This window comes from Hakea prostrata, chromosome 1 (genome assembly GCF_041222555.1).
Source record: "Hakea prostrata isolate BN-2017 chromosome 1, UWA_Hpros_2, whole genome shotgun sequence".
Lineage (NCBI taxonomy): Eukaryota > Viridiplantae > Streptophyta > Magnoliopsida > Proteales > Proteaceae > Hakea > Hakea prostrata.
The window spans coordinates 78,977,586-79,005,012 of NC_142600.1; the positions used below are offsets into that span (position 1 = coordinate 78,977,586).

General features: G+C 38.9%; 2 protein-coding genes across 2 annotated transcripts in view; one reads left to right on the plus strand and one right to left on the minus strand.

The window, feature by feature from the left end:
• The first annotated feature begins 1,372 nt into the window (after positions 1-1,372).
• LOC149030302 (uncharacterized) overlaps positions 1,373-27,427 on the plus strand; it is a 31,564-nt gene continuing 5,509 nt past the window's right edge. Inside the window, exons 1-3 of the mRNA XM_089142577.1 lie at positions 1,373-1,655; positions 23,820-24,063; positions 24,161-24,203. Coding sequence (XP_088998703.1) covers positions 23,827-24,063; positions 24,161-24,203 — 280 coding nt within the window. The 5' untranslated portion in view covers positions 1,373-1,655; positions 23,820-23,826. The remainder of the gene's footprint in view (positions 1,656-23,819; positions 24,064-24,160; positions 24,204-27,427) is intronic.
• On the minus strand, positions 16,614-17,150 carry LOC149030303 (uncharacterized). The gene has a single exon (XM_089144983.1). It carries the CDS (start codon positions 17,148-17,150, stop codon positions 16,614-16,616), a length of 537 nt encoding a protein of 178 aa, XP_089001109.1.

Sequence of the window (27,427 nt, forward strand, 5' to 3'; positions counted from 1 at the left end):
AGGAACAAAAGGTACCAAAATAGAGTGACAGAATATTACAACTCTCGGGTGAAGAGCCGAAGATACAGGTCGAGCAATCTGGTGTTGCGAAGGACCAAGGCTTCAGATCCAAGGAACCAAGGAAAACTAAGCCCGACCATTGCACGGGTTAGGGGGCTAGTGTTACAAATGAAATGCACATGTGTGGAAACACACACATACAAGGTCGACATATCACTCGACCTTGTCACCCGACTTTTCGGTTGGGAATATCCCTAGTAAGTAAGACTCATAAGGAATGTCCCATTCACGCTAAGGCAAAAAATGACATGATATAGATGGAAACTCCCAATCGGGAATTCATCCCACAAATAGCTGCACAAGTAGATATGCGGGACTCTGTCAGCTCCAAGAAAAGTAACTCGTGCATTATATAACAAGGTTTCCACCCTTCGGTAAAAACACAAACATTTTATGGATAACCTCTGAGTAGGCTTCGCTCGGAATCCTAATCTAATCCCCGACTGACTTAGCCATTGGAGGTGGTTGCCCGACATCCTAGCCGACCCACATCTAACTCTGTTGCAGGTCTTATATTCTTCGTAGTCGAGACCTCAATCGGGAGTTAATCCATTTCAGTCGGGAAAGGGTTAGCTCTGAGACGCAACATGTTACTTTGGAAGAAGGGTATTTTGGTATAGCAAAATATTTGCCATAACTTAATTGAGATTTAACCTTTATATATATATATATATATATATTTAAAATCCTAAAATTCCCTAATTTAATTTTAATCTTAAAATCCGATATACCCTGTCAATAAAATTAAGAATAATTAAGGGTTCGGTTGGTTACAAGGGAAATGTAAATACTTAATGTAAAGTGAAATTATTTCTGAATGATATAAGTCAAAAAATTGAGATTTTTTGAAGAATAAAATTCATTAGGGGTTTGTTTGGTTATTTGAATCTAGAGAATTAAAATCCGTGAAGATTCATGAATCCGAGATTTATATCTGTTTGGTTTTAAAATATCCTTAAATTCATGAAATCTAGAAACTTTACTTTTTTGCCTAAAAGCGTGAATTAAACCATTCACGGGTATTGGGTGAAGTCTATGGATTCTATTATAAGTATAAAATTGATGAAATTCACGGATTCATGCGGGTAATCCAACGGAACTTTATGAACTTCAATAGACTTAAGGCTAACCAAACAGTTAACTTTTTAACCATGAATTCTTAGATTTGAAATATGCAATTTTTTTAATCATGAATTCGTAGTTTTGAAATATATAAATTTGAAATTCCAGTAAAACACCAGGTGATAAAATACGTTTGATGATGGCCATGAAAAATTTAGGTAACCACACTTTAAATAAAAATAAAAATATAATTTACCGACCGAAAACCCTGGTTCGACCCTCGTCCCTCGCCCTCGACTTCTCTCTTTTCCTCTTTCTCGCTCGGGATCACTCTCAGGCTTCAGCTTATACCTCCTTCGATAACGCTCAGTTTCTTTCACACACACTCTCTCTATCTGGATCAGGCTCTCAGCCATTGCAACCGACCATATGCTCAGGTTCTCCTCGCTCTCGAGAGCTCTCTGAGCCTCCTTATAAGCGGAACAGGGGGAGGCCGAAGGGTTCAGGCAAGAAACCGCAGCTGGTTGCACTCGGTAAGTTAGCATTCTTCGTGTTATTGATTCGTTTATTATAAATTTTACAAACTGAAAATTCCCCCTGGTTAACAAGTTGAAATCTCGAGTCGTGCTGTCGTCTAGGATGGCTTCGGTTTTGAAACCTGGCTTCCCATAAGTCGAATGGATTGTTGCTAAAAAAATATTTTTGTTAAATCCCCATTTTGTTTTATGTTTCTGTCAAAGGCTACTGAATTGGGTCCTTTGCTGTTGTTTCGTCTTTTTTGTACTGTTGTTGCTGCTCTCTCTTTTCATCGATTGCTAATTGCTGCTATAGTCAATGACATCTCTTGTTTTCTGATTGGTTTTGATTTATGCTGATTGAATGTTTCTATAAAGTGAACAATATCTACCTGATCAAGGAAATGCTGGTGATCACTGGCTATTATTTACTGCAACTACTATCTTCTTTCTCCAGTTTATGATCCCACTTTGACAAAATTGCTATTCAGAATGATATATATATATATATTATTTTAGACCCAATTAGGTTGGAAGTGAAGCAGAGAAGAATTTATAATCATCAATTTAAAAACACTAAACATGTGCTATCTAGAAATGGTTTAATCTAGGAGAGTGGGTTTGAGTTTTATTGGCCAAATATAGGCAATAGAATGAGAATATAGGCTAGGAGCATTCCTTTCGACATTGGCAGTCTTGCTAGGTTATGTACTGGTGGCTGATGGGTTGGGCCTTGAACTTGGTGCGATCATTACGGATGTCAAACAGGTTGCCATGGTTGTTACAGCTACAATTGCTGGCATTTGTGCTCACAGGAGGCTTTATGTACACAACCTGCCAGCTTGCATGACTGGATCAAGAATACTTCGGTTACATTCTAGTATTCTACTGCTATAGGTGTTTAATCTATGGCCAGTTTGGAGACGGCCACTCAATCTGATTTCTATTGGGTTGCTCAGAAGGGAGCAACAAGTACAGCTTAAATTTAGATGCAACAAAGAAGTGTTAAACTGTTAATCAATTAAGGTCAAAGATCCAGTTTTTGGTGCAGCTTTCTAGCCATTTCTTAGAACCCAAATTTCATATTAAGTATGACAATGAATAAAATTGATTGAAGGTCAGGGATCTGTTCTGCTAGCCAATCTTATTTAGTCGAGACAAAGTTGAATGATTGTTGTTTTCATTTTAAGGTTGTATTAACAGTAACAAAAGATTATAAAAGAATGTCGGATCAGAAACAAAAATTCCAATGGGAAGTTACATTTTTTTCATATGCTTAATTCTTGAGAAGGCTCTACCATGTTACTTTTCTGATTAGAAGCAATAATTTCAATGGAGGATTGCATTTTCTTTGTATGCTGAATACTTCTTCCTCATTTTCTTTTTCTTTCTTGTTCTTCAGGACCTGAGTAGCCCCTAGAAATTTTATTAAGCCATGGAAGCCATGGAAGTTGCAGACAAATAGAGGGACACATGTATTCAACCTTGCCCCTCCAGGAAACCCCCAACAGTAAAACAGTTAACTCATCGCAAAAACATGAACATTTAATGGGATTGAGTTCCTTGTCCAGCTACTTTTTTTAAGGTGCACACTAGTAGCAAAGGGTTTTCCCTTCTGTAACTTTGACTCTCTCTGTCAGGAGATAAATTTTATCTGACCTCAGCTTAAGTGCTAACGCTTGACATGCTTGCAGCCATCCCAAACACCAATTGTTCTGAAAACAAAAGTGATTCTGCTTACCTAGAAATGACAATTTTCAGCATGATTTCTTTTTTTTTTGGGCACATGGATGGGAGCCTCTGATCAGCTAAGCAAACAGAGTATGTGCAATGCACTTTTTAACTTACAAAGGCCTGGAGGATATGCCAACTGAAAAAGTATCTAAGATTCACAATATGGATGAGCTGGAAGTTTAGGGTCGGCAATGGCAACAAGTGGTATCTTTTTGGGTGTTAAGAGACCCATAAACTTCTTCGATGCCCAATCCTTAGGTTGCATTCTGTCTGGCAATTTCCACAGGAACCCATGAATAATGTTAGCCAAGTATGACTGAACCTTTGGTACTCCCTCTAATCATTGTATTTATCAAGGTCTTTTTTCCCCCCCTGCTGAATTCAATTTTTTGTTTTCCACAGTTCTTGAGGTTGAAAGATTCTACTGAGTTAACTTCATGGGCTTGGTTTCTTTGTATGTGTAATTGAATGTCTGATTAACTTCTTCTAATCTAATTAGGTTATTACTTGTATTGAAATAATATTTTGTCTCTCCAGAAACTATTTTGCACCTTTATTCCTCTGTTGACTAATCTTAGATGATGACAAAGAAGAAAAAAAAGAGGAAGAGCTGTTACTGTAGGAGGGTTAAAAAAGGGTTAACTTATAATTAAGAGTACCAGTTTAACATACTGTAATAAGGAATGAGTATGGTACAGTATCTTCCATGCTACTGATGCTGATTTCAAGGATCTCAAATGCAAGTTGTCTAAAAGGGTTATGAATTTCACAAAATTTCCAGGAATTAGCTTGTCTTAGTTGGTTAGCATTTGCTAATGCTTGACTTCTTCTATTATCACATAAATCTTAATAGCAAATAAGAATAACATTTAGATAGATAGTAGCTTCCATATTGGTTCCAGCTTTTTGATCTGGATTTGTTGTATGCACACTAATGTTAATAGATTGTAATCATGTACCTAATTTATAGTTTGGTGGTATGCTTATCTACTGATCTTGAAATTATTTGAGGTTGCCAATTCTCCCATTATCAGAAAATTGTTCAAGTTAAACTCGATTCTTCATGTAACTTTAGTTGGATTGTTCACACCCCATCTCAGTATGTTTCTCTTTTATATAGTGGATTTAATAGTCCATAGAGTGCAAGTAATTTGGGATTTACATGAAAATATCTTCCTAGTTAAGGGTAATTTGGGGTTTAAAAAATATTTAATGATAAAAATACAATCTAACTGAGAAAGTTAATAGAAGGGAGGAGTTTGATACCTTTGCCAAGTAAGAGGGTGGGTAAGTGATATTATCCAACTAAGAGGGAGTCTAGGTGCCATTTAGTCAACTAAGAGGGGAGGTAAGTGATATTTACCCATTTCAAAAGGACTAGATTTTTACATCCTAAAATACCCTTAACCATTAACTAAGTAAATTTATGTTTTTTTTTTGGGTGGGTAGTAAGTAAATATATGATTTGTGTGTCTATAATTGTAATTGTAACTTCAACTATATTTTCAATAATCAATATTAATTGTAAGAGTAAATTACATATACACTCCTTAAGTTTGAAATTACGCTTATACCCCCTAAAATTGATCTATTAAGCTTACACCCCCTAAAATTGATCTATTAAGCTTACACCCGTTTGTTTTAAATTATATATCAATTGCACCCTTACTACTAGTCTACTAGAATAATAGGGTTAAGTGATAAGTCATCATCTGCAATATTTTCATTAATCCTGTTGTGCCTTATTTATCTCAAATCTTTTTAGAAAAAAAAAAAAAAAAAAAAGAAGAAAAAGAAAAAGAAAAAGAAAAAAAGAAAAAAAAGGAGCGCGAAGCAGTTCCATTTAGCGGTGCAATTGTTTATTGCCGCCAGATTCTTCTTCCTCTTCTTTTCCCATGTTTGTTTACTATTTTACCTCACTCTTTTATCCACTCAACACCCCCTCCGCCCCCACATTGTCCTCGCCGACTCACCATTTTTCTTGCAACCCTAAACTGCTGATTCCTGTTTTGGCACTTCTTTCGACAATTTCCACAATTATCTCCCCACTTGTTTACTATTTTACCTCACTCTTTTATCCACTCAACACCCCCTCCGCCCCCACATTGTCCTCGCCGACTCACCATTTTTCTTGCAACCCTAAACTGCTGATTCCTGTTTTGGCACTTCTTTCGACAATTTCCACAATTATCTCCCCACTAAAATGTTACCAATATCCTCAATTTAAGATGTCCTTGAATTGTGGTGTCTAAACTTGAAATGAATGGTTTAGGTGGCGGGGATTGTGTTGCTCCTGCTGGAGTTCACATACTCGCCACAGGCGACTCACCAAAAGTTGGTGAATGGGGGTGCTCATCTAGGTTATTTGCAAATAATCTTTCTCCTTTTTGGTTTGATGTACAATATGTGCTTATTGCAGATCATATATCAAGTAGGATCTGATCGCCACACACACACTCCTCCACCCCTTCTCGAAAGGTCTAATAGGAATTGTGATACAATTTTCAAAGAAATTGTAGAAAGGGAAAGAAGTTAGAGTCAGAAAGAGATTTAGGAAAGAAGAATAGCAGAGAATTGAGAAAATAGAGATGAGATTTCAATTCATTCACACCAAGTTCCTCTGTTTTGTTACAATATAAAGGAGTGCTAAATAAAAAATTGGTTACATCTGATCTGTTTTTAAACAATCTCGTCCCTCCATAGCTAACAACCTGAGATCCTTCTAGAGAGAGTAATCCTTCATATAGGCGGGAAGTTTATTTGTGCGATTTGATCTACGGGGTGGATCAGGGACAGGTGGCTTGGTAAGGTGCTAAGGTGTAACATTCCATTCCCCATCAGGAACAACCTTGTCCTCAAGGTTGAACTTAGAAAATTGTTGTTGAAAAACTAGATAGTCAACCCATGTGGCATCCTCTAAAGGCAGGCCTTCCCACTGAACCAACAATTGTGTAGAAGCTTTTCCAGCATTTAGCACTTGTTGAGTTTGGAGAATTGAGACAGGGTGGAGCTGCTTGGGAGGCTAGGGAGGAATAGCAGCAAATGGTGGAGGTTCTCCTGTGCAAGGCTTAGGGATTGAAACATGGAAGACATGGTGTATTTGTGAGCCTTCGGGTAATGCTACTTTATATGCAACTTGTGCAATTTTTGCTGTGATTTGGTAAGGACCATATAATGCAAAATTGAAGACATATTTAAGAAAAAAGAAGCCCATTGGATCAGACCCAAGACCTAAAGCTATCACCCAAATCAGCCCATGGCTTTCATGGGCTAGGACTGTTTTAGTGGGTTTAAGTTAGCCCACATATGTTGAATTCGTAGTCTAGGCCTAAGCCCGAGTCTAGATTTTGAAAAGTCAATAAAAGGGGATGTGGTTTGAAAATAAAAGAACTCATAGTCAAAGGAGTTTTCTTTTATCAAAGAGGTAGGTAGTAGTTGAGTTATTAATAGGTAGGTGGTGTTAGCTAGTGGTTGGATGTTACCTTTAATGTTCATGTTTCTTTAGAATGCTATATAAAGAGACTTATGTAAGAGGTAAAGACACAACTTATCTATTGAAATCAAATTGCTTTGTTAGCATTCATTCTCTATGGAGACTCCTTGTGTTTGATCAAGGTAGGTTGGTGTTCGATCCAATCGACCCACCTTGCGGTGTGAAGCTTGGGTGTTATATTGTTATTTTCAATTCCCTCATATTGTCCCTTCAATTTCTTCATCATAGTGTTGCCCCTATTTTAAAGATCTATTCATCCTGTATTGTTATGTTATTATCCTTATAATACCACTCTAGTTTCAGCCCTCTTTCACATTTAAATTCTGTTTCATCTTAAGTCTATCAAATCTGAATTTGATTCCTTGTGAAAGGTCCGATTTGGCTATTGTTTTGATCAGTCAAATACAGTACTACATTACCATAGTATTGTCGGCCAAGCTTAGTATTTAGGCGTTGTGCAATAGAGGATTGGCGATATGGTTGCAAACGTACGAAAACCCAATCACCCACCTGATAATCCTTATCTCTTCGATGTTTATCAGCTTGAGCTTTCATGTGAGTATGTGCTCTGTGTAAATTGGCTTTCAGAGTGACTAAGGTATCATCACGACTTTGCAACTCATCTTCAACATTGGCGTTGCCGGTGGAATTTGGTATATAGCGATTCAAGGTTGGTGGAGGTCTGCCGTATAATGCCTGGTAAGGTGTGGTATTGATGGCATAGTGATGAGCGGTATTGTACCAGAGTTTTGCCCATCTTGAGTATTTGTTCCATCGTTGCAGTGCATCGGAAACAAACTATCGTAGATACATCTCTAGAGTTTTGTTAAGTACCTCAGTTTGGCCATCATTCTGAGGATGATAGGCAGTACTATATGTCAATGTAGTGCCTTGAAGACGATGGAGTTCCTTCCAGAAATTGCTAAGGAAGAGAGAATCTCGGTCACTATGAAACAGGGTATGCCCCATAATGATGGACCACATCGGAAGTGAATGTTTCAGCTACTTGCATACTAGTAGATCCTGTCGGAAGTGAACTGAAATGACTATATGATAAAACCCTAATAATATTTCCCAAAAATTCATACAAGAATGCAAGAAATAACAAGACAACACTGGTTTCTATGGGGCCAGTCACCCCCACACCTCACGGTGTTCCCTCAGCCTACGGCTGCCCACATGACTCTCCAAACATTCCATTCCTCTCTCTTCCCTCTTTCCCTCTATTTATTATCTCAAATAACCCTAACTAACCCTCATTCCACATGGCCTCATCCCTAGGGTAACCCTAACTAACCCTCATTCCACATGGCCTCATCCCTAGGGTCCTAACACTATATTTGGATAAATGGTCAAAAACAACCAGACAACGGTTTTACCTTGAGAAGGAGGAAGTCCAACAATAAAATCCATGGAGACATGCTCCCAAACCTGGTCTGGCACAGGGAGTGGTTGAAGCAACCCTGTTGGAGTTTGTGTTGGGGATTTGAATTGTTGATATGTTTGGCATTTGCCAACATATCGGCGAACTTCCTTGGCGATTCCCGTCCACCAGACGTTGGCTGTCAGGCATTTTAGTGTTCTCATGTATCTAGCATGACCTCCTGCAAGCGAGTCATGGCATTTCTTAAGGAATTGGTGGCATAGGACGGATGCTGCTGGGAGAAGAAGTTTGCCTTTGTATAGTAGTTCTTCATAATCTCGGAAGTTCTCAGAATTGAGATGAATTCCTTCTAGAGTGTGTTGGAATTCTATAGAATTCAGTGTCTCTGTTTGCAGAGCTTCCAAAAAAAGCAGAGGGGGCGATTGTTGTAAGAGTACAAAGGTGAGGCATTCGTGAGAAAGCATCAACACCGTGATTTTCCTTCCTTGCACGATATTGGATTTCAAATTCAAAGCCGAGTAGCTTGCTTACCTAGTATTGTTGCTCTGGTGTTTGGATTATTTGATCTGTGAGCTCACGTAAGCTTCGATGATCAGTTTTGATTATGAATTTGCTGCCCAATAAATATGGCCTCCATTTGGTAATGGCCTGAGTAATTGCAAACATTTCTTGCGCATAGGTGGATGATGCTTGTAACCGTGGTGTTAATTTCCGGCTGTAATAAGAAATTGGGCAACCCCGTTGTGATAAGATGGCCCCAATGCCTCCTTCTGATGCATCGGTTTCAACCACAAAGGTTTCAGAAAAATTTGGTAGTGTGAGCAGTGGAGCTTGCATGAGACTCCTCTGTAATTCTCAAAATGCTTGTTCTGCCGCCTTTGTCCAAGTGAAACCCCCTTTGCAAAGAAGGTCGGTTAATGGGTAAGCAATTTGGGCATACCCTTTGACAAATCTACTGTAATACCGTGTTAATCCCAACAATCCTTTTACCTCCTTCTGTGTCGTAGGAACTAGCCAAGCTGAAACAACAAGTACTTTTGTTGGGTCTACGCCCTACGGAGAGTCCCTTGCCGGAGACTATGTGTCCCAAATAATCGATTTCGGTTTTACCAAACGAACATTTGCTCAACTTTGCATAAAGTTGATGCTGCGGCAAGAGATCGAGCATAATTCGAAGATGTTGCATATGTTCTGCCCAATTGTTGTACTGTAAATTAAGAGATCATCGAAGAAAATCAATGCACAACGATGCAGGTATGGATGAAATACCTGATTCATGGCCGCCTGAAAAGTTGAAGGGGCGTTCGTGAGGCTGAAGGGGATCATGAGAAATTCGAAATGTCCTTCGTGAGTACGAAAGACAGTCTTCTCGATATCCTCTGACCGAACATGAATTTTGTGATACCCTGCTTGGAGGTCCATTTTAGAGAAGAAACTGGCACCGTGAAGTTCGTTAAATAATTCGTCCGCCGTTGGTATAGGAAACCTGTCTTGGATAGTAATGGCGTTGAGTGTGCGATAATCAACCCAGAAACGCCATGTCCCATCTTTTTTTTTTAACCAACAATTCCAGTTACGAGAAGGGGCTGATGCTGGGTTGAATTACGCCGTTGCTCAACATTCCGGCGACCTGGCGTTCGATTTCCTCTTTCTGAAAATGGGGATAACGATAAGGTCGAACATTCACTGGTGGGGCCCCTGAGTGAAGATGGATCACGTGGTTGTTGGCTCTTTTTGGGGGAAGTTCGGTGGTCTCTTTGAAGACGTCTTGATACAGGTTCAGCAGATCTTGTAAATCAGCGTGGGTTGTGGTTGTAATGGGCCTTTGAGTGGGCTCCAGTTCCAGCTTTAAAAGAACCATTATTTATGGGCTGAACTAGCTTTGCGTAGCCCATGATTTTGCAATTGACTGGGTACATGTTCTGTAGCTCCATGTAGAAGAATCGTGTGATTCTTTTCTTGGAATTGTAATGTCATCCGATGGTAATCAAAGACAATGGGTCCAAGTGCTGCCATCCATTGTACTCCTAGGATGACATTTGCTCCTGAGATTGGTAATACGTATGCATCAAGAACAATGGTGTATTGTTGCATTTTGAGTGTCATCCCACGCACATGCCCCTCACCCATTAACTTGTTCCCATCTCCAACTAATACTGAGATGCCACGTGTCGGTTCCACTGTAGGAGTTAGGTGTTTTGCAATTTCACTTTGAATGAAGTTGTGGGTACTGCCCCCATCAACCAGTACCTGAACCGGTTGGCCCATAATGAACCCTGTTAGACGTAATGTCGTTGGCGAATCAACACCCATGAGGGAGAACATTTCCTGAGTTGGTTTGTCTTGCTGAGTTAACTCGGAGTTCGCACTCATTGTTTGGTCCTTTGTACCGTCATCTCCTTCATATTCGAGCAAGAAAAGTTGCTTGGTTTTACAACGGTGGCCTGGGGACTACTTCTCGTTGCAGCTGTAGCACAACCCCTTTTCCTTGCGAGCTTGGATTTCTGTAAGGGTTAGCTTCTTAGAAGGTATGTTCATTGGTGGTGCTGGAAGCGTCGGAAATTTCGCTGTGTGGGTTGTTGTTGGCGGTAGAAGGGATGTTGAAGATCTGCTTGGAAAAATTGTAGGTCGTGCATAATTTTTTTTAGCTTCAGCAAGTTTCTGCTCTTGAATTCTGGCTAGCATTACAGCATCCATTAGTTCCTTTGGTCTAAACGCCTTCATGGCGAAGTTCAGATCTGAGCCCAGAGATGAAACAGCTGACCAAGAAATCGTTGTGTAAACCATCCACCCGATTTGTGAGAGCTTCGAACTGCGATTGATAATCGGCTACGGTGGTAGTCTGCATCAATTTAGATAAGGATGCTCTTGGATCCTTAAAATCAGTTGGTCCATAACGGACCTCAAGTGCTCTGGTAAAGGTTAACCAAGTGGAGAAGAGTTTTGTCTTACTTACCCATTGGAACCACTGTAGGGCAACCCCTTCCATATAAACAGAGGCCAAATTGAGTCGCTGATCTTCTGGTGTCCCGTGGATCTCAAAGAATTTGTTGGCACAGAATACCCATCCTATTGGATCAGTTCCGTCAAATTTCGGAAAATCCACTCGTGCTGTTCTTGTCTGAATAGCAGTGGAGCTTTTAGAGGTTCCTGGAGGAGATCCTAAGATTCCTCTGTTATCTGGAGTTGAAATTCCGATCGTGTTTCTTCCATCCATTGCCGTGAGCTTAGCCATTATTTCTGCTAACATAAGTTGCTGCTCTGTTAACGAATCTCGCTGTTCAGCCATTGTTTCTTGAAGGGAGTCAATCTTACTGGCATTATCAGTATTTGCTATGCTAAGCTGTCGGATCAATTCCTCAGCCTGACGTCCTCTGGCTCCTTCAGCCATGGGGATCCGGCAGGTCAGACCAAATTGATACAGTTCTCAGAAATTGTAGAGAGGGAAAGAAGTTAGAGTCAGAAAGAGATGTAGGAAAGAAGAACAGCAGAGAATTGAGAAAATAGAGATGAGACTTCAATTCATTCACACTGAGTTCCTCTGTTCTGTTACAATATAAAGGAGTGCTAAATCAGTAATTGGTTACATTTTATCTGTTCTTAAACAATCTCGTCCCTCCATAGCTAACAACCTGAGATCCTTCTAGAGAGAGTAATCCTTCATATAGGCGGGAAGTTTATTTGTTCGATTTGATCTACGGGGTGGATCAGGGACAGGTGGCTTGGTAAGGTGCTGAGGTGTAACAAATTGCTATTGCAACAGTTGGTTTGACCGCTGAACCCGCACATAATTTGGAGGTAAGGAATTTTGGATTACTATATATACAAGTGCACCAATATGATATTATATTATGATATGTTTGTTGTTTGATATAAAACATCTCCTGTTTCATTGGAATCACTGAATAATACAGAACATGTGCATTTGCACATGTGGGTCTCTAAAAAGTAAAGCAAATTATGTATACATCTTAGGTTTGCATACTATTACATTTACGCCTTTGGAATTATTCTCTTATTTGAGCACTTCCTATGTTTCAAATTTATATCAACAAGATCCCTATTTTATGAGTAATGAGATTAACTAACAACTCAACATTTACTGTATTTTCAAAATTCCTGTCGTCTATTACATTCAAAACTGTGTCGATTTTCAAGGGGGAAAAAAGGAAAAGAAAAAGAAGAGGGGAGGATAAAGAAAAACAATTTTGAAGTTTTTTAAAATATTTTCTTTCTTATAAATTTGGCAATGATAAATATGTCTTTTTGTTTTTTTAATAATTTGAAACTAATGACGTTAGGTATAGGGAATGTTTATAACATAATAAATTCTTGAGGGTTTAAGTGTAATAATTTGTAAATCTAAGGAATGTAAATATTATATTTTATTTTTGGGTAGAAAGGATATAATATTAAGAAAGCTGTGAGAAACACAAGGCCGAGTTATCGAGAACCTAGGAATGGAAACAGGCCAAACTATCAAACATGGCATATATAGGGCCTTCTGGGCCAAGGAGTCAGCCGAAGCTGTTATTGTCCCTTGTAACAAGAAGAGAATTACAAGTAATAAACTGAGAACATAAATGCACTACATTATCCAACACTGGTCAACCAATTAAAGGGACTGCAGCACCATGTTGCTGCAAATTAGAGATAACTTGTTTGCAGTCAGAGAAGACAAGCATGATTGACTCCTAGTTGAAGATGAAGTTGCAGCACTTCCATGATTGCAAAAGATTCATTGACAACAACTTCACCAATGTCACTTGGCTTTGTAACAACTGAATACATCCATCGTTGGCATTCCTAAATAACATAACCCAACCCACTTCCCAGTTGTTGGCCAAGTGTAGTTGCATGAACTGAAAGTGCATGAGCATTTTCTTCGGTGTATCTTTGGCTGCCGCATGTTTGTCACCAGATCAAGTAGATGTAATGCAAATGTTGACGGTTGAGGAACTAACTAGTTACTGGTTGTGAATTGAACAGAAAATAGAGAAAGAAGAACTCGAGTGTGAGAAGGAAGAGAAGGAAGAGAAGATTGAGAGAGTAACCTCTCTCTCAATATGGAAACTATCAAAAGCCAACCTCCACTATATAGGAAAATTCTGAATACAAAAAGTGGAAAGTAAATATCCCACGATTGAGTCTAATATTGACTCCAAACTACCGCTGGATTCTCTCCTACCTTTATTCCCTTATTACCCTTAGTACTTAACCCTAATTACTTTTCCTAACATGAGATTCCTATATTAACCTTATTAGTTTCTAACACTCCCCCTCAAGCTGAAGAATAAAAATTAAACATTCCCAGCTTGTTATAAAATATAGTTCACTCTTTCAGCCCCAAGGATTTGGTGAATGAGTCGGCCAATTGTTTTCCAGTTTGAACATGATGAGTGGAGATAAGTCCTTGCTTTAGCTTCTCATGAACAAAGTGATAGTTTACTTCAATATGTTTTGTTTGTTCGTGAAAAACAGGATTTGACGTTATATGAATGGCAATCTGATTTTCACACCAAGAGACATAGGTTACTCATGCTTAAAGCCAAGCTCTCGCAAAAGTTGCTTAATCCAACATCAACTCACAAATAATAAGTGTTACGACACGATACTCTGATTCTGCACTGAATTGAGCAACCACTGTTTGCTTCTTACTCTTCCAAGACTGGCAAGACACAAGGTTCCTCCAACAAAGGTACAATAACTTGTAGTCGACCCTATCAATTTTCCTATGATGATGATCTGTGTAAAGAAGCCCACAACCAGGAGCTCTCTTAGGATACCTCAAAATGTGCATGAGCGCATCCTAGTGGGTGGTTCGAGGACTTGACAAAAATTGCTCACAACGCTGACTGGAAAAGCTTCCCAACCAACCTTCGAGTTAGCTTCCCAACCAACGTTTGATACTTCTCTGGATCTTTAAGAGTAACTCCATCTTCAGGCATGAGTTTTATATTTGGATCCGTTGAAGTATTCAAAGGCTTTGAACCAAGCATTTGTGTTCCAGATAGTAAGCCAATCACATATTTGCATTGGGTTAAGAAGATCTCTTCTTGAACTGAGCTACTTTTATTCCCAAGAATTACTTGAGCCTTCCCAGTCTTTAGTCTGAAAATTTTACTGCAAATAGGTCTTTAATGCATTAATACCGACTAAGTTATCTCTAGTAATGATAATATCATCCACATACACAACCAAGAATATCCTTTCTATATTCAATTGATGAAAGAACACTGAGTGATCACTATCACACCGACTCAAATCAAACTCTGTCATAACTGAGGTAAATCGGCCAAACCATGCACGTGGTGACTGTTTCAGCCCATATAGAGACTTCTTCAAATGACATACCAAACCATTCTCCCCCGAGCAACAAACCCTAGAGGTTGCTCCATAGACTTCATTGTGGAGATCCCCATTGAGGAAAGCATTTTTACATCCAGCTGAAATAAGGGGCCAATGATGTGTCGCACTTAATGAGATTAGGATATGAATGGAATTAAGCTTCGCCACAAGAGAAAATGTATCCAAATAGTCTACACCATACACTTGAGCATATCCTTTCGCCCCAAGTCTAGCCTTCAATCTAGCAAGCGTATTAGAAGCAAGCGTATCATTAGGATTTACTTTCACTGCAAACACCCAATGCCATCCAATGGCGATTTTCCCAGGAGGCAAGGGGACAAGGTCCCAAGTATGAGTTTCCTCTAGGGATGCCAACTCCTTAGTCATCGCAGTTTGTCCACCTGGGACTCAAAAGGCTTCAGACATAGTCTTAGGAAGAGGGTGAGTCTCAAATGGTAGATAAACTAGCATGAAAAGTAGTAGAAATACTAGTGTAGGACACAAAGTTGGAGGTGGGGTATTGAGCACAACTCGGAGTGCCTTTATGAAGTGCAATCGGAATATCAAGGTCAGAAGCAAGGAGACTCACCACAGGATCCACATGTGGAGGAGTTGTAGGTGCAGGAGGGGCCGTAGATTTTGTAGGGCGTTGTTGATACATAGTGGTGATCTCTATCTGCATAGGTGGAAGTGGAGGCCGAGTTGGAACATGTGATGAAATAATGACAGGGAGATCTGTATCCATAGAAGAATAATTACAACGTCAGAAGAATAAGGAACATATTCAAATAATGAAACATCAGCAGTGATAAAATACTTTCGAAATTCAAAAGAATAACAATGATACCCCTTTTGAGTGTGAGAGTACCCAACAAACATGCACTTAAGGGCTTTTAGGTCAAGCTTAAACAACCCAGGATGGTGGGCCTGAACAAAATGGACACTCCCAAAGACACGAGGTGGCAACTCATGTAAAGCACTATCATAAGGCAGTAAGGAATACGGGATACCACCTTTCAAAACAGACGAGGGCATTCGGTTAATAAGTTAACTAGCAGTCAAGACAACATCGACCCAAAAAGATTTGGGGGACATGCATTTCAAATAGTAAAGAGCGGGTGACCTCCATCAGATGGCAATTCTTCCATTTTGCCACACCATTCTGTTGTGGGGTGTCGACATCAGAGTATTGGTGAAAAATGTCATTTGATATCATGAATGTATTAAAATGAGGGGAAAAATATTCTTTGGCATTGTCACTCAAAAGAAATTTAATAACAACCCCAAATTTTGTATGAATTTCCGTCAAAAAATCACAAAAAATACCAAACAATTCAGAACAACTTTTCAGTAAATATATCTAGGTAACTCTTGAATAGTCAACCACAAAAGTAACAAAATATTGAAAGCTCAAAGTAGAAGTAATAGGATATGGTCCCCATACATTAGAATGAATAAGAGAAAAAGGTTTGGCTACCCTATTATTAACTCGTGGGGGATAACTTACACAATGAAGCTTCCCAAACTGACAAGACTCACAAGGTAAAAAAGAAATGGATAAAAAATATTTATCCAAATTTTTTTAACTCTTTAATGGCCCAAACGATAGTGAACTTGGTAAGGGCTAGACATGCTCGAACATGCAACAAGAAATGTCATCAAACAAGTACAACCCTCCTGACTCACGACCTCTACCAATCGTCTTCTTCATTGTGGGATCCTGAAAAATACAATAACCAGGGGAAAAAGTAATAGAACAGTTGTAAGTGGTGGTTAATTTATGACTAAATAATAAATTAAAGGAAAACTCAAGTAAATATAAAACAGAAGATAAAGAAAAGGTGAGGTTGAGATTGACATATGTAGTGTTGCTAATCTTCAGTCAATCCTCTAATTATGCAAGCAAATAGAAAAAAAAAAGGAAATAACAATACTAAATTAATCCAAGTTCTAACAATCCTATAACAATCCAACTATGATTCATTCAAATCCTTCTCACAATCCTATAACAATCCAACTACAACTCAGTTAAATCCTTAAGATTGAGGAATCCTAACATTTCCTGCCTCTTAGTCTTGTCCTCAAGGCTGAGCATTTTAATGAATTCTTGAAACTTCTCCTTCAATGAGTTGTAAGACTCCCACATAGCATCTTCAATTGGAAAATGGGTCCACTGTGCTAGTACTTTCGTGATTGGGTATCTACGGCGAGTCACAACACGTCGATCAAGTATGGCCTTAGGCAGAATTTTGATCTCACCTATAGAAGAAATATTTGGCCAGTGATGTTGCATCATATCATGCTCACCCAATTTCTTTTTGAGACAAGGAACATGAAACACTGGATGTATCTTAGAATTTGCAGGCGAGTCCAACTGATAGGCAATTGGGCCAATACATTCCATCACCTTGTAAGGCTCACAAAATGAAGGAGATAACTTCAAGGAGGATCGAACCTTCACAGAACTTTGCTTATAAGGTTGAAGGCGAAGAAAAACCCAATCACCTGCCACAAATTCTCGCTCACTGCGATGCTTATCCGCTTGCTGCTTCATTTGGCTTGTGCAGCTACAAGATTATCTCTTAGATGTTGGATTATCTTATCCCTATCAAACAATTTGTTGTATCCAGGGATGGACTCCCCCTAAAATTGGGCCCAAAACCACACCCAAAGGTGCACCTAAGGCTGGCTGAATACTCCCAAGGGTATTCTGGTCATTTTTCAAACTCCTCTTTTGGGACCCAATATGGATTTGGAAGGATTCCCCTTGATCAACTTTTAGTTTGTTATTTGGTCTAGTCGACTATGAGTTAAAGTCCTTTTAATTTTGAGTATGTTGACTTAGTCAAAGTTTAGTCAAGTTTGGAGTTAGTTGGGGATTGGTTTACTTGTGAGTCAAGTCATGTTGAAAGAGTTTAGTTTGTTTGTAATTTGGTTGCTTAGATCTTAATTTATCTAATTAGCATGTGTTTAATTAGAAGACTTAAAGTGTTTAAGTGAGTTTACCCAAAAAAAAAAAACTGTTTAAGTGAGATCTCAGATCCAAGGACTGAGATCACGTAGCAATAGATTCCTTTTGATAAGTGTTTCAGAGTCCAAGTTAAGTTGTAATGGGACCCTAACAGTCAAGATATCCTAGTATTGGTCAGAGTCCTTTGTTTCAGGTTATAAATAGCATTTCTATTGTAAGTTATTTTCAGATTGGATTGATTGAATGAATTAAGCTTTGAGAACTGACTGGTATAGTCGTGGGATCCCTGGGAGGGTGACCTGCAGCAGGGTTAGAAGCTCTTGCCTTGTTCAATTCTGAGATTTCAGCATCTTCTTCAAGCATTCTTCTGCAACTCCAGCCAATTATCCATTCACAAGTAAGTTTGAACCATTCCCAACCCCTTCCCCTTAGTTTCAGCCACACCGTAGCCCTTCCAATGCAGCTGCAAGCCTTCTTCTTCTTCCCCACGTTTTCAGTCCTAACCTGACTAGGATTCCCTCAACCCCAGCCCCAAACCCCCCTCCCCATTATACCCTCATTAGGATTGCCTAGGCCTTAGGAACCCTACCTTTACTCCTTTAGTTTCTTCTAAACAGTCCATTAAACCTAAGATCTAAAATTCCTGCACTTCATCCTCTTTATTGAAGTTGCAGAAATTTCCAGATTTGCAGAATTTTCTCAAGCCACCCTACTTCAGCCCTACACCTCTAAGCTGTTTCTGGACTACAAAATAACAACTGCAGAAGTCTAATCTGCAGAACCAGCAGCCTGTTCCCCAATACCCTAACCAAACCGAAACCGTAAACCCAGTCCTACTTGGTCTAGGATTTGATTTATGAAGTCTGAATTTTAATTCTTATATAAATTCAGTTCTGGACTTCAATTCCAGCATACCTGAACAGAGTTAAAGCCCCATAGAACTTATAAAAACCCTAACCTGAACACCCAGAAACCCTAATAAGTGCTGGTTCTTATTGAAGAGGGTCCTTGTTAACAAACCCTGAACCTGAGTTTACATCACAATTCCTTGTCTACTTGATCAACTTTAGAGGAACCCGGCATATACTTCGTGATCATGAGAGGAGTTTGACCATAAACTGCTTCAAAAGGGGTCATGTTGGTAGAGGAATGATTAGTAGTATTGTACCACCAATCTGCCCAGGGAAACCGTTTGAACCACTCTTTAGGTTTATCACTAGTAAAGCATTGAAGTTCTCAAGACATCTGTTCACCGCCTCTGTCCATCTGTCTGCAGGTGATAAGAAGTGCTCATTTTAACTAAGTACAGCTCTTTCCAAAATGTACTAGTAAAAATTTTATCCCAATCACTAACAATAGAGTGTGAAATTCGGTTTAACTTCACCACATTTCTCAACAAACAAATGGGCAACAATCATAGCTGTATGAGGATGCCATAAGGCACAAAAATGAGCATATTTTGTAAAGCAATCCACAACCATAAAGAAGTGGTTTTCCCTTGAGAAGGTGGAAGACCATCAATAAATCCATGGATATGTTTGTCCAAGCATCATTTCGAATGGGCAGAAGTTGAAGAAGACCAGGAGTAGCCATGGTTTCTCCCTTTTGATGTTGACAAACATCACATTCAGCAACAAACTTCTTAATAGCATTCTTCTTACCTTTCCAATAAAAAAGCTGACTGATCCGCCTATGTGTACGATGAAATCTAGATTGACCTGCAGAAGGTGATGAATGGAACTCTTGCAGAATGGTAGTTTGGGGAGAACAACTTGGTGCCAAAACATTTCTACCGTTGTATCATAAATCAACATGATCCCAACTATACTTAGGAACAGAAGTTGGATCTTCTGGTAGCCTTTTGAAAATGTCACAAATTTCAGGATCATCCAACCACTCACTTCTGTTAAGTTCAATCTTTAGCTCAATTTTAGAGTTGTTCAAATGACCTATTAATTTGCTTTTTCGGCGAGGCCGCTGGTGTTCTTTTCCCCTATAAACAACCTCAGGTCTGTCCCACTTTGGTGATCCATTTAAATTCTTTGCGATTTTCTTTGCCCTATCGGTGCCCAGCCTCCGTGCGCCCCTCACACTGGGCGGGGGCGCCTTGCTCCCGCTCCCCCTGAGCTCTTCTTTGCGGTGGGCTGGGTGGCTCTGTTTGGGCTTTTGATTTGTTGTTGTGGGGTGCCCCCTTCTCGGTTCTGGCCGTCCTCCCTTCGTTTGCGGCGTTTGTTTTTCAGGCGTGCTCTGGGGGTAATAGTCCTGTGTATTGCTTTCGGCTTTTCGTGCCATCGAATCAGCGCTTGTGGCTTGGGCTCTTCTCGCTTTGGGTGGTGGGGGTTGCCGGCTCTCTTCTGTTCTCTCTGCGTTTTTGGATATCATTCTCGTACTTGATCGTGATGCTCGTCGAGTCCCTGTTTTTTGCCCTCCTGCTCATCTAGCTCATCCCCCTGTCGTCTTGTCTTTCTGGCCTCTTTGTTCCACCTTGTTGTTTGTTATCTTTAGCTCAATTTTAGAGTTGTAAATTGACTTTACTCTAAAACAGTAGAGGTCTGATGAATTTTGTCTAGTTCTTCATCAACATTCTCAAATTCAGATGGACCAGAATGAACAAGGAGCCCATTCTTAAATTCCCATGAGGGAATTCCATAGCGTGTTTCAAACCAATCATGCCATTGAATGGCATCTCCGTCTAATTGGATAGAGGCAATCTTGAGTTTAGAAGCTTCTGAAGTTTTATAGAAGCGAAAAATTTCTCTGCTCGTTAAATCCAGCCTGTTGGATCTCCATCTTCCCATCTTGGAAACTCAACCTTCATGCTAGGATATCCATATTTTGATCTTGAAAACCTCCTCCAGCAACTTGAGATTTTCCTGGTTGTTCACTGGCAGAAGCAGAAATTTCGTGTTGCTGACTTTTGTTAAGAATCTTAAGCAATCCCTTCTTGAAATCATCGAGAGTATTTTGCAATTTGCTCTCCAATTTGGCCTTAAATTCTTCAAGTTGGGATTTTACAGAGTTGTCAGTGGTCATGGCATAAGTTTGCAGGTCGGTAATCCTAAGGTTCTCTTTTTGGTTTCTGCTAGAAGGCATGCGCTGCCTTCTGTCACAGCAACCATAACTAGAGAAGACCCAAGGAAAAACTGCTCCGATGCCAGATGATTAGAATCAAGGGTTTAATCTGGGAAGGAATGGGGGAAAATTTAAGGGAAGAATGAAATAAGGTAGGGATTTGATCACTTAGAGGGGATCAGCCTCCAAATTAGCCAAAGGCTCTGAGTTGTATCTTATTGCTTACCTTCCAAAACAGTCAAAGGCATTACATATATAGAGTTCCTGATCTTCAGTCCATCCTCTAATTACGGAAACGAATAACAGAAAATAAGTAAATAACAATCCAATACTAATCCAAATTCTAACCATCCTATAACAATCTAACTATGGTTCAATCAAATCCTTCTAACAATCCTATAACAATCCTACTATGACTCAAATCAAATTCCTAAGATTGAGGAATCTAACACTTGGCTTGCAGCATGTTCAGCCAAAGGTGGTGGTGGTTGGATTTGTGTTGAAGAAACCAAAAATGATGCTTGGTTATTATGGTTCCAATGTCAAGGGTGTGTTGGGGTAGGGAAGAATTAAATGACATACCTAAGCGGTGGCCAGTTGCACTAAGTTTTCTTGCAGATGGATTGATTGTTGCGGAGACAGTCAACCGAAGAGGGATGGGCTGTTGGCTGTACTTTTATAGGTTTTGATGCAGTAATGAATGCATATGGAAATACAAATTTAAAGAAATTCACAAGTCTTGCAACATAGAGTTTGTTGGTAGAAACATCTAAACATCCATGTCCATATGATTCAAACTAAATCAAAGGAATAAACATTGTATGTATCTTCAAAAAGAAGACGGTGTGTCTATTACATGGATGAAGCAAAGGATAAACATCAAATATTTGATGGTTCTCACACTCTCAAGGTGATGTTTATGTGGCACGCTCATCTTTGTCGATAATATTATGAGAAAAACATGATCTTTTAGTGGGCTTTGATTTCTTGTTGATACATATTAACTTGGCTTTGGTTTGGTTCAGTTTGAAATCGTTATATTTCAGACAAAAACCAATCCAATAAGAATTTGGTTTGACTTGGGTGGGCCTCCTTTTTCGGTTCAGTTCATGATTGGCACTCTTTGGTTGGAACATCCAACGAGAGAAAGGATACAAAAGGGAATATATGAGTTCATCAGGGGTAAATTTGGTAGCAAGACCTGCTCACTATTAGACAAAAAATTATACAAAAAATTATACTATCATTTTCCCAAAAGTTCCAACATCAGTCGATATTAATAACTTCAAAAACATAAAGGAAAAAAGGGTAATTTATCCATGCCCTTAACGTGTTCTCCTCCTACAAGAAAGCGTTTGTACATTTAAATTGTTTTAATTGACAACAAAATCACCTGCGTATGTACATGGAATTTTTCTAGTCATATGTAAGGGTGAAAACGCAAATCTTGCATTAAACTCGAATTATAAATGCTTTTAGTTTAATACTTTTAATAAGGTATTTTGTCCCCCCCCCCGGCCCACAAAAAGGAAAAGGAAAAAATGCAGTAATGGATGTAATTTTCTTCTTCTCTGACTAAAGCTTCGAACCCTAGCTGCTATCCTTAGGGAGGCGATTCCTCTTCTTCATCTTCCCTGTCTCCGGTTATGCAGTCCATCTTCTCTGTCTAGGTTGAAGTGGTATATGTCTTTGGCATCTTCTCTGTCTCGGCATCTCTTGGTGGTGGGATTGTGAGATTCAGAGCAGTTAACTGAAGGTCAGTTTAATAAAGCTCATAATTAATGGATGATTAAGATTGTCATCGGTCACGGCTTTGTAGTGAGCAACTGTGAAATCAGGGCTTGTGGTGAAACTTTTTTGTTGTAGAGTTACTTCATTCATCTCAGCTTACTATTTGGTATGATTCAGAGTACCTACTCTGCCATAGTTTGTATTCTTGCTGATTCGTGAATGGTTTTTCATTCTATTGGGGGAGCCAATGATTCTGGGTAGCTGGAGGTGCTTGTATCTTTCTGATATTAGTTAATGAGTAAAGCTGAGGCATTCCTCAAAACTTCCATGTCATCTTTGTAGCCATGCAAAGCACCCAAGTGTTCTCAACATTAAACATTCAATGCTAGTCAATGGAACTGTAACTTGCAACTCTTACGGTCTTGCATTTCATTAATATTAGTTGCTGGACTTCTCAAGAGAAACTGTAGAATCCAGCCATTAGCAATTACTCTAAAACAATCTTTTGATTTACTTACCAGCTGCCAAAGCATCTCATTATGCAGACAGGTTGATCAGAAATTAGCGAACACAATCCAGATCTGGGGAAAATGTATGCATTGTTTGATTGAAACAGCCACCGTGAAGAAAAAGTAAAAGGCAGCCACATAAGGAAGAGATTTTCCATTTAGGGGAGCCCAAATATAAGAAATTAATAATGTTAGGACCCAGCCAGGGATGTAAACTTTCCCATCACATTCAATAGCCGAATGGATTTCTGGTAGCAAAAATTGCTTAGCCCTGTGAATTGGGTGAAAGATTTTCATATTTCAAATTTTTATTTACAATGTTAGAATTGTCATATGTATATCTGGTATGGTGCATCAGGTTTTTCTCTGTGAGCAGCAGATCTTGTGGGTTCATGGATTGAATGATGGATGTTGTGTATCCTAATCTTGAATAACAATCAGGGAAACCCCATTGGGCAACCCGGGCAATTTATAAGGAATGAGATGCAATGTATGCATTGTCTTCATGCCTTTTAAAAAGTATAGAAAATGAGAGATTTACCTACAACTGTATCCTCAATTGAGATTTACCTACAACTGTATCCTCAATTTGTTATAATGCAGGGTTAACAAAATCTATTCACACATAAGCATTCCAAATTTATTCTCATTTTAGAGCCATATTGTTTATTAGTGATCATAAACATCCAAAAATGGGTCCAAGGTAGGAATAAATCATATCAATGGAGCTTAAATCTCTCTTCCTCCCCAATACTTTCTTCTCCCCACCTCTCCCTATATTAAATCTCTCTTTCCCAAATGACTCTATGAACATCACTATGAAATTTTTAGGAAAACAAGTGGAAACTGTGATGAAAGTTTTGACTGGAGACTAGAAGTAAGGAAGAAAAAAAGAATTACACGGGAAGACTACTAACTCTCTAGGCATTGTTTTGAACAGCTCAGGAATGGATAAAACAGTTGGTCTTTTAAGATGTTCATTCAGTCTTATCAGAAGATTCAGTACCTCTGCTCCTGCCTCAAATGCAGCCACAGCAGTGGTATCAAAGAAATCAAAGCGGAGAAAGAAGAAGAACTTCTTTGAAGTTTCTCAGTTTCTTCCCAACTGGGGTATTGGATATCAAATGGCCAAGAGTCACTGGGTTGGAGTATCTTACCAGATTACGAAGATCAACCTCTACAAGGTTCCCCATTCCTCTGTTTCCGTCCTCTGATTCTCCATTTCTCTTTTTCTGTCTTAGATTTGTCAGTTCAGGATTGCTTCATTTTGTTTTGTTGCAGGATGGACAACATGGTAAGGCATGGGGAATTGTCTACAAGAATGGTGAGTTTTGTTTCCTTCCAAGGATGTGAGTTTCTACTAAGGTTGATACTTGGCATTTCCCTTTGAATCTTGCGAGTTGCCATGTTTCTTGAAGTAAATGGAAGGTTTGTGTTAAAATAGTGGTTGTGCAAACCAATACGTATTGGTAATTCTAGATCTGCCCATAATGTGCTTCCTTGATCTCTTGAATACTTTGCATGATATGACATCATAAATAAACCTCTGACTGCCATACCCCTACACAATACTTAATATTCACATTTCCTATTAGAACCTGGAATTTCAGATCTTATCAACTTCTACTGTATTCCCATACAGTCTGAACATTAGATTAAGATCAGATATCTATATCTACATCAAAGGTTCTTTAAATTCAGTGTGATTCTCTCTATGGTTTAAAGGAACCTTAGACATGACTTTTCACAGTCTAAGGTTCCTTCAATTCCATATGGTTTTTATCTTGGAGCGTTGCCATTTCTCTGGACGTACTAGTGGTAGAGTCTCAAATTCAGGTGTCTTTCAAAATTCCCTTGTGTTAGTAATCTCTCATTATGTGTTTTTCTGTTGTTCTGCTTCAGTGCTCTGGTTTTCAACTTCATTAGCTTCTATTGAGCTGAAAATTGGAATTTGAGCAGGGCCCTTTGGGTATATGTGTCCTCAACATGGCAAAACTAGGTGGTAGTATTGAAGTATTACAATTAGACTAGGTGTATTGCCCACCCATATCCAATATGTGATTGGGTAGGGTTGGGCCAGAATGGCCAATCTAGATCAGGGTTGCATGACTGCATCCGGATCCCATCTCTTAACGTATAACAACAACTTGGCCGGAGGCCAGCTGAATGAGGTTGACAACATTGATCTCATCTCGCATTTAACCCATATAAATAAATCATCAGCCAGATGTTTTTCTTGGGTTTTGGTAGTGTTGTGCCCAGTACACAAGGCTCCCATATTTAGCAGAACTAGTTATTGTACACGTCCAAATGCATGTGGGGCCTAGTCTGATTTGTAAATTGTGTAGAAGAACAATTACAATAGGTCACAATAAAATGAAACTTTTTGGTCTTTGAGATCCAAAAACACATTACGAGCTGATTAACCAATTGGGAGAAAGTGATCAACCAAAATACATTCACAGAATAAATAATAAAGGAAACACCTTACACAATATAAACAAATTCACTATGCACAAGGCGTGTGTTTGGTACATGATCCTAAAGTTTTCTACTGGATGAAGGGTGTGCTTGATCTTGTTGAGAACTTCTCACAGGGGTGAGGCACATACAAATTGACTACCCTCCATGATCTTATCGGAAGATGCAATATAGATAGCATACTAATAGAAACCATGTCTAAAATTTTCAAGCTGCACCGCTTCCTCTTCAAAAACGGCTACTTCTGCAAGAAGCTCCACTATCTGCAATAAAATGACCAAATTTCATATTTAGACCTCCTAATTACAGTAAGGAAAAAATTTCAAGAATTGATCAAATCAAAAGGCATATGAGTATGAAATATTTGAGTAACCCTCATGCATTCTCAACTAATTATTGCAAATGTTGAAAAAGAATAAACTATAGGGGCATTAAACTAATGAACCATACTATGAAATTATGGGAGAGAGTAATTGAAACCTGTTTGAGACACTTAACCACAATTCCAAAGAACTAATTTGGATTTATGTTGGGAAGATCTACAACAAAGGCTATTTACCTAATTAGGAGACTTATGGAAAGGTATAGAGAGTGTAGAAAGACCTTCATATGGTATTTATTTACCTAGAAAAAGCTTATGATAGAGTTCCTAGAATGTTTTTTTGGCAAGTATTGGAGAAAAGAAGTGTTGCAAGTAAATATGTGGACATAGTTAAGGATATATATGATGGTTCAGTGACAAGTGTAAGAACAATGGGGGGACAAAGTAATGAATCCCAATTATAGTTGGGCTATCCCAAGGATCAACTTTAAGCCCATATTTATTTGCACTTGTAATGGATGAATTAACGAAAGATATTCAAGACGAGGTCTCTTGGTGTATGATTTTTGCTAATGATATTGTGTTGATAGATGGGACTCAAGTGGGGATTAATCCCAAGTCAGAATCATGGAAAACAAATTTAGAATCAAGAGGCTTTAAACTAAGTAGAACGAAGACAAAATATCTAGTTTGTAACTTTAGTCATGATTGGATAGATGATGAGGTGGTGAAACTTGACGATAAGGAGATTCCTTAGAGTGATTGTTTTAGGTACCTAGGTTCAATCATAAACAAAAGAGGTGATATAGAGGATGATGTTTCCCAAAGAATTAAAATAAGGTGGATGAAGTGGAGAGGTGCGTTCGGGGTCTTGTATGATTAACATATTCGATTAAAGCTTAAAGGAAAATTCTATAGGACCGTCATTCAACCAACTATAATGTATGTGCAGAGTGTTAGGCAGTTAAAAAAAATCATATAGATAAACTCAGTGTAGCAGAAATGAGGATGCTAAGATGGATGAGTGGCAAAACTAGAAAGATAAGATAAGAAATGATCATATTAGAATTGGTTGGGAGTTGCTCCCATAAGTGATACACTTCGAAAAAGTCGTTTGAGGTGGCACGACCATGTTCAACGTAGACATATAAATGCCCCTATACGGAGAAGTGATATAATCCAGATTGAAGGAACTAGAAGAGCTAGGGGCAAGGTTTAAAGTATTGGTATTGAGTATCGTATTGGTAGGTGATTTTAAGAGACGATTGTCCTATATCGAGTATTGTATCGCTTTGGCTAATGTATTTTAGTGTAATTCAATGGAGAGACGTATCGAGATGTATCGTATCGGTTTGGTCAAATATGGATATGTATCGGGTAGTATCGTCGTATCGTATCGTGGGATACTTTAAACCTTGGCTAAGGGTTGAACTAAGATAACCTTCAGAGAAGTGGTGAGAAAGGATATGCATAGCTGTGGCCTTGTATCTAGCATAACTTCAAATAGAATTGATTGGAAGGTAAGAATCCATATAACTGACCCCATTTAGTTGGGACAAGGCTTCTTGTTGTTGTTGTTGTTGAAAAAGAATAAAAAATATAAATTACACAAAAGAAAGAAGATAAATGTGGAGCTAGATTATGAGTTTCTCCTATCTTGCCTTTATTCATTTGTCATTCCAATGTACATTTATTATCCCATAGATTAGTTATCTGCATCATAAAAAATTATCAACTAATTAATC

What these genes read in the sequence shown, in the direction of transcription:
- LOC149030303 (XM_089144983.1), bottom strand. Translation starts at nt 17,150, where the DNA reads ATGAAGCAGCAAGCGGATAAGCATCGCAGTGAGCGAGAATTTGTGGCA.